At 42.7% G+C, this 7,052-nt stretch overlaps 1 protein-coding gene across 1 annotated transcript; it reads right to left on the reverse strand.

The window, feature by feature from the left end:
• Positions 1-4,123: 4,123 nt before the first annotated feature.
• Positions 4,124-6,609, reverse strand: LOC133887677 (protein YABBY 5-like). Its single transcript, XM_062327641.1, has 7 exons — positions 6,103-6,609; positions 5,838-6,011; positions 5,537-5,723; positions 4,977-5,025; positions 4,787-4,862; positions 4,577-4,651; positions 4,124-4,421 (listed from the first exon to the last, which is right to left on the reverse strand). Exons 1-7 carry the CDS (start codon positions 6,214-6,216, stop codon positions 4,320-4,322), a joined length of 777 nt encoding a protein of 258 aa, XP_062183625.1. The 5' UTR covers positions 6,217-6,609; the 3' UTR covers positions 4,124-4,319.
• Positions 6,610-7,052: the final 443 nt, after the last annotated feature.

Consider the following 7,052-nt stretch of genomic DNA (forward strand, 5'->3'; position numbering starts at 1 on the left):
ATAGCATCTTGTGTGTAGATTCTTCAATGCCTTTTTTCTTGATCCTCACGGACGGCACCAGTTATCGACAATTATGAATCATCAATCTAACAAACTTGCTGAAGAATTGGAGGATGCATTAAGTAGATGAATTTTAAGGGAAACAAATAGGATTTTTTAGACAGGTTCAGACTTCCATGAAGATAATAACCCTATGTTTGTCTTGTATTGATCTAAGCATGTTATAAAGGGGGGTGTAACTATCCTAGATGGATCTAAACCTAGTTGGTGACTTTCTCATTGGCTTCTAATGACTTTTTGTTACTTGTCTTGACTTTCTACTGGCTTCGTATATATGTGGGTGTCGTATGTCCTTTGGACTCCTCTTTCCTATTCTTGGAGATAAACTTTCTCAGTTACAGGACACCTTGGGTATTTACGAGTAATTTTCTTTATTGCAGGGATGCCGTTCCCAGAGATAAAGATATACCCTGAGAATTACAAGAAACCCTGGGACACATATAATCTCTTAGAGGTATACTTACACATATATGTATACATGCTCACATACATATTGACGTAAGTATCACACATATGTTTATATCAATACATGTGCACTCATTTACATGTAAAAAACCCTAATTGTCGCCTGCTGGCAGTTAAGCTAATAAACGCTCACCCAGTCGTAAATAACTTGATTAGGTTCCCTTTTAAGTTAATGAAATAACTAGGTTAACAACTTGACCTAGTTTCACTAGATAATCTCTCTAGTCTCTGTACATTAGTTTCACTTAGCTAAGTGTCGTCATTCGTCTTTCTGCTAGGTTAGCTTTTGTTATTTTCCCTGTCATTCTTCCTTCACTTTGGTGTTCCTTGGTTTTGTTCTGGTGTTTTTTTTTTGCTTAGACGCTGTGCAATTTTTGTCGTTAATCTACGTAGGCTCGAAGCTATGGTTCAAAGCAAGAACACGAGGAAGGAACCGAAGGCAAGGTCCGATGATGAAGAACCCGAGAAACTCGAACGACAAGACCAATCTTGATGACCTTCATGAAGACAAGTCTCCTTGATCATATTGAACATATGTTTTCAAATAATCTACATTCTGAACTTATTATAGCATGTACTATGTATTGTGTTTTTCAACTTCTTATACTAGCTAATCCTATCAAACATTTGCCATATCTTAAATGTTAACATCTAGAATACATATCATCCTATGATTTACCTGTCGTTATCTATATTAACGTTGGACAACGCCTTGATATCTAGCGTGCTTAGGATTAAATACGTCTCCCCAGAGACGTCACTTTCAAAATACGTCTCTTCAGAGACATCGCTTGATTGTTATCAATGATAACTCATTTACCACGGATCATTGATGTTGTGAATTTCGTGATGATTGTGAAATTCTTGATGTCATGTGGGATATGATAGGAGGTGTGTAAAACTGGGTCAAAACTGTTTTGTCGGTGGCAGGTAGAGTAGTACTCTAGACGAGGATACTATTGGGAGCTTGAGTTACCTTTGCGGTATTCATTGCCGAAAGATACTTGCCCTGGCCGCTTAAAGACCAAGTCATTTCGTCGCCATGCTTAAGCAAACCCCATGCAAGATACGTCCTGAATGAGCAGGATTTGACTTTTTTTTTCACCCGACTGGGTTGGGCATTATACTAGGAGGCTGAGAACAACGAGTAGTCAAGTGACTATCTGACCCTATGTTTGAATGTGCAAAGACCAGAAAGTACTTAAAAATGGAACCTGACATTCAGTACAAGACCTCTAGTGCTTGGGGTAACTCTCGTAGAAAAGCTCGGCAGGAAAGGTGATTGAAGTGTCTCGGTATAATTCACTCCTCCGCTTGTAACGATTGGAGACTGAGCATATCAGCGTGGGTACCGTATACAACCTCTGTAGAGTATAAACTTATTCGAATAGCCGTGTCCACGGACATGGACATGCGAAAGCAGAACCTTTTTTATCAGACTCTAGGTGTCTGTGTCTTGATGACTGAGTGTGTGGACTAGATGTCCGTGTGATGATGTTGCTAGCTCAATCCGCCAAGATCTGTGTGGTACTAGAGGTATACTAGACGTGACGACAGGAACCGTGAAGAGAGGTGTAGCCTATCTTAGGACTGAAAAACCCCCAGATATATCTTGTTACCAAGTTACCTTATTTTAAAATTATCTCAAAAGCTTTGTCACCTTGTTTTAAACTGTTTCAAAAGCTATCAACAGAGAATATATAACTGGATACCTGCATAAAACTACTTTACGCTTAAAACTAAACCGTAAAGTCTTATCCTTGCATTATCCTTTACGCATCTACCAACCCCTTTGAAGTAGTATATGACTTGTTGAGTACCTTCTGTACTCAGTCTTGCCACTTTCATATTGTTGAGATAGAGATCAACCTCAACCCAGATGAAGTTAAAGATAAGAAGTCTAATTTCGCGTCCGCACCCAATTTGCTTGTGGCATTAGGTTGTACTATTTGTTTTGCTCCGTTGTGCTGTAGGCTCTTCTGCGTGGTTGGTCCGTCGTAGATCCTTGTCCATGAGACCATCTTTCGCCCCTTTCAGGTAATTATTTTATTCGAAGTATGTATTTGATACTGATCTGTTAAATTCTGTGCGTATCAGCTATTTGATCCAAGGACTGATACGGCAGGCACAGGGGAACCCGAGGTCTGGGTCCTGACACCTACAGAGGGGTTTTGATATAGGTTCGAGCCTCACTTGGGATAATAACCTTATATCATGTCTGTATTGTATTGATCTTTGAGATTGTTTCAAGGGGATGCGTGATTAGCCTAGATAGATCTAACCTAGTCAAATGACTTCCTTGTGTGTAGTCAAAGAAGATATAACTGCGTAAGGCATGCAGAGCTTCCATAGGCATGTGTTGGCTTGTATGATTTGTCATCACGTGTCCTCCTTAGGTTCCTCAGACTTATACAGGAAGTCGTACATCTTTTAGAGTTTTTTTTTCATTTTTGGAGATAAATTTCTCTATTTACGAGATATCCTGGATGTCTACACACAGTTTTCATTCATGTAGGGATTGCTTTCCTAAGAATAGAGATATACTCTGAGAATAATGAGAAACCCTGGAGTATCTGAATATGATAGTTACCCACTGGTCATCATCAAACCGCGTGTATACCCAAGGTAGCAAAGGATGGAGAAGATTTGGACAAGTTACGTTTAATTCAAAGATGTGTTCAGCCAAATTTATATATCCAGCTAGAATTATGTCCATATAAGATAACAGGCAGCATACACATGGCAACCTCTTCAGGTTACAAAAATAATAATACTAATAAGGACCTGCAACAGAATAAAGGTGTGTTTGGTACAGATCAGTTTCTAGCAAAAATGTTTCAGTTCTAGGTTCTACATGCAAACTTTTTTTAAATAGAGTCACCTCTAGAAATCGTTTGGTTAGTTGTCTCGATTTAGTTTTTTTGAAAGAAATGGTGATACAATTGACCATTTTACCCTTTGCTGATATGTTGTTTATTTTGCAATAATAACAATTGACATACATATACATCATAAGCATCATCTCTTATCGTTTTTGAATTTAATTGGAATTGATCAAATTCATGAAAAATGAGGTCATGCGAAAAAACTTGAAATTTCACTATATAACTTAGAGCTGGAAATAATATTAGAATTTAGTCCATTAATTAAGATGAATATTGACAAACTTTTCCTGAATTTTTAGAATCCTATTTTTTATTTAATGAATCCTAATTTTTTAGAAATTAGTTCATTAATTAGAAATTAGTCATGGAATGTGCAAAAACAGTCAATTTAATGAATTTTAATTTGAATTTTGTTCAGCCTTTTTAAGTGGAACCAATTAAAATAGGTTGTTTATAGATTATAGAACCTACATAAAAATTGATAAATTTTTTAAGCCTTTTAGAAGATCTAAACCTATAGGGAAAATATATTGAAAATATGGATTTTTAAGCAATCTTGAAACCGAGGGTAGTCTGGACTCGAATCGGTAGAAACGTACTCGTCTGGTTCCACAGTCGTTTCGGTGGATAGTTTCGGCGAGAAACGTTTCACGGGCGATCGTTTGGCTGGCTCAAAGACCGATTTGATGGAGAAACAGGTGCGTTTCGGCCCGACAAACGCACCCTAAAAAGAACATCGAGAAGAAAAAGAGTACATAGATACGATACGGCGATACATTTCACGATCCTCCAGAAAGAGACACAATAGCTAACAAGCAACGGGATATCGAGAGATCGAAACGTAACAGAACCCTAGAATGAAGCACAGAGGCAGAACAATAATATCGATCATTCTGTCCGGTGGTGAAGTTAGAACGGAGCAATGCCCATGCCAGATGCCGCTGTGGCTGCTGCTGCTGCGGCGGCTGCTGCGTAGAGACCGTCCTTGAAAAGCATGCATTCACCTCCGTCCTGCAAAGCACAACAAGAAAAGTCAAGTGTTGCCCAGGCATTATATATGCGTTGGCTTTGAGTTTTGGTTCTACACAGATAGGATATGATTAGGTTTTAGACTGTCTCCTTACGGATATATCTACGTTGGCTTTGAGTTGGTATATCGATATTACCTGGTTTTGGATGGAGGTCTTCTTCAGGCCCTGATCCGGCATCAGACCGAAATGGATGTGTGGGAAATGGGCCCACTGATGCATGATAGACAGGAATAATAGTAAGTACTAAAAATCTGGAATACTATACGATAACATATATGAACAACACCGGCCGTTACATTCACGATTCACATCACATGCACTTGAGAAAGAGATAAAGGGAGTTACGTTCTTGGCAGCCGCGCTGAAAGCCTCCCTGTGGGTGATGTCCGGATTGCTGGCCTTGATGCGCTGGATCTCATCTCTACACATGCCAGCCGATATAAAATGCATGAGTATGGCAGTGCTGGCTCATCAGCAGATGCCAAGGGAAAAACGTATGCACGGTCGCTTGAAAACATGCATCGAATCAACTCACTTGATGAATCGGTTGTACGCGGAAGGAACTCTCTGCCGCTTCTCTGCAGCTGCAGAATCACAAACAAGCCGAGTTAACATAACTGATAAACTACATGCTCGCAAACATCACTGAGAAGACAATATCAGTTTCGGGCAACCTGGCCAACTTTCTGCACCTTTATTGTTATTGATCCCTAAAGATCACTGTTACTTCTCCTGTGCTTCACACACTGTGCACATTTTAACGCTTTATTTCTTTTATATTTCGCACTGTGTGCATATTGCAGCGTTGGGATTTGGAAAGAATCCTCCGTGAACTGAAAAGGATTCCTCCAGACAGAAAGGTGCTATTCAGCTGACGTGCTAACTATTCACCTAGCTTGCTCTTGATCACGTACCCAAAAGAATCCGTAAGGGAAGGAAAAAAAAATGCTAATAGCCTCAAGAGGAGCTGTGTGCGTGCTCCCAGGAACAGTACAGCACACAGCCTCTGGAGCAGCACTCCACTTGAGTCTTGACTCTTCACTAGTGCGCCAACGATGAAGAGAGAAAAAAAATGAGAACTGATGAGACACTCACGTCTGTTCCCTGACACCCCGCTCTTGGGCAGCTGCGGCTCCTGCAGTGCAGGTTTCGCCGGTGGCGCCATCGACATGGCCGACGCGTTGTTGCCACCGCAACTGTTGTTGCTGCTCGTGATGGTGCTTACGCAGGCGCTCGCCGGTTCAGTACTCATCAGGCTCGGTGCATGGAACGGCATCTCATCCTGCAGGAGCCGTACGTACACAGCATCCATGCATCGATACGGTCAAGGACGCATGCAGCAAACATTTGCAATAGATAGAAGAACAAGTTATCTAGCTGCACCGATGATACATACAAGTAAGCCGTGTGGGGAGATGGGGGAGAGGAGAGCCTGGCCGAAGGGGAGCTGGTTGGCGGCAGCGGCGGCCGCCGGGAGCAGGAGGCCTCGGAGGTTGACGGAGAGCAGGTTGGCGCAGTGGCCGCACCGCACGGTGACCGTCTTGAACAGACTGCTGCACGGCACGCCCACCTGCACACGTACGCCGACGCAAAAAAAAAAACTTACACAAGAAACGGTCGGAATACCCACCGCAGAGCTGACGGACGAACGACGTACGAACCGCGAGGATGGTATCGCAGAAGTTGCAGTGCACGTAGCAGAGCTGCTCCTGCTCGGCGGGCGGCTGCGCGAGGTGGTGGTCCAGGCCGAAGGTCTCCGGCACGGACGACATCATCGCGGCGACAAGCTAAGCTTCGTGTGTACACAGCAAACCCGCGCCCAGCCGGCGCGTGTGGCTTCCGGTTACGTTCCTGCACGAGCTCGCTGATTTTTCGGGGATGATGCGCTGGAGACTGAAGAGTGCAGTGCTCTGTGAGGAGGAGGAGGAGGCCTTGGCGAGTGGATGGACAAGGGAGGTGAGTGAGGAGGGAGGACGGGAGGTGTTTATATAGGGGTGTGCCGGTTCGGTCCCCCTCTCGGTCGCTGAGCGGCGTTTGATTTGATGGGTACGTGAGAGCGGTAGCTTCGCACCTGATGGATTTGATGCTTTGATTGACGGACCTGCCCGATTCGAGAAAGCCTCGGATCTGTTGGTGCTTCCGATTTGAAAGCCGGGAACGCAAATGGTGGCCGGGCGGCCGGGGGGTTTCGCGTGAGAGCCGAGAGGCAGAGAAAAGGAGCAAGGTCACGTCGGATGAATGAATGGGCGCAAAGTAGCCAACAAGGGAAATTTTATAATATGGTGTGTACTCGTATCTTCTATCTTAATTATATATTTAATCATATATTTACATTAAGATTTGTATCGAAGAGTCATTACGATGAAAAAAAATTATTAGTGACGGGTGATAACCAGTATTAGTGATGGATGATGACTCGTCATTAATGAGGTTATTAGTGATGAGTTACGGTTATGACCCGTCACTATTGAGTTTATTAGTGATGGATCGTAACCGGGATCTATCACTAGTGACTGAACATTAATGGCGGGTTGTAATCTTGACCCGTCACTAATAACCGATGAATCTTTTTCGTATTTTTTACACAAAAAAGTCAAAAAAAATTCACCGA

Source organism: Phragmites australis, chromosome 13 (assembly GCF_958298935.1).
Source record: "Phragmites australis chromosome 13, lpPhrAust1.1, whole genome shotgun sequence".
Classification (NCBI taxonomy): domain Eukaryota; kingdom Viridiplantae; phylum Streptophyta; class Magnoliopsida; order Poales; family Poaceae; genus Phragmites; species Phragmites australis.

Excerpts from the sequence above, each read along its gene's own strand:
- LOC133887677 (XM_062327641.1), bottom strand. The coding sequence starts at position 6,216 with ATGATGTCGTCCGTGCCGGAGACCTTCGGCCTGGACCACCACCTCGCG. Across the intron at positions 6,012-6,102 it reads TCTGCGATACCATCCTCGCG|GTGGGCGTGCCGTGCAGCAG; the intron begins GTTCGTACGTCG and ends GTACGTGTGCAG. Across the intron at positions 4,863-4,976 it reads GCGTACAACCGATTCATCAA|AGATGAGATCCAGCGCATCA; the intron begins GTGAGTTGATTC and ends TGGCATGTGTAG.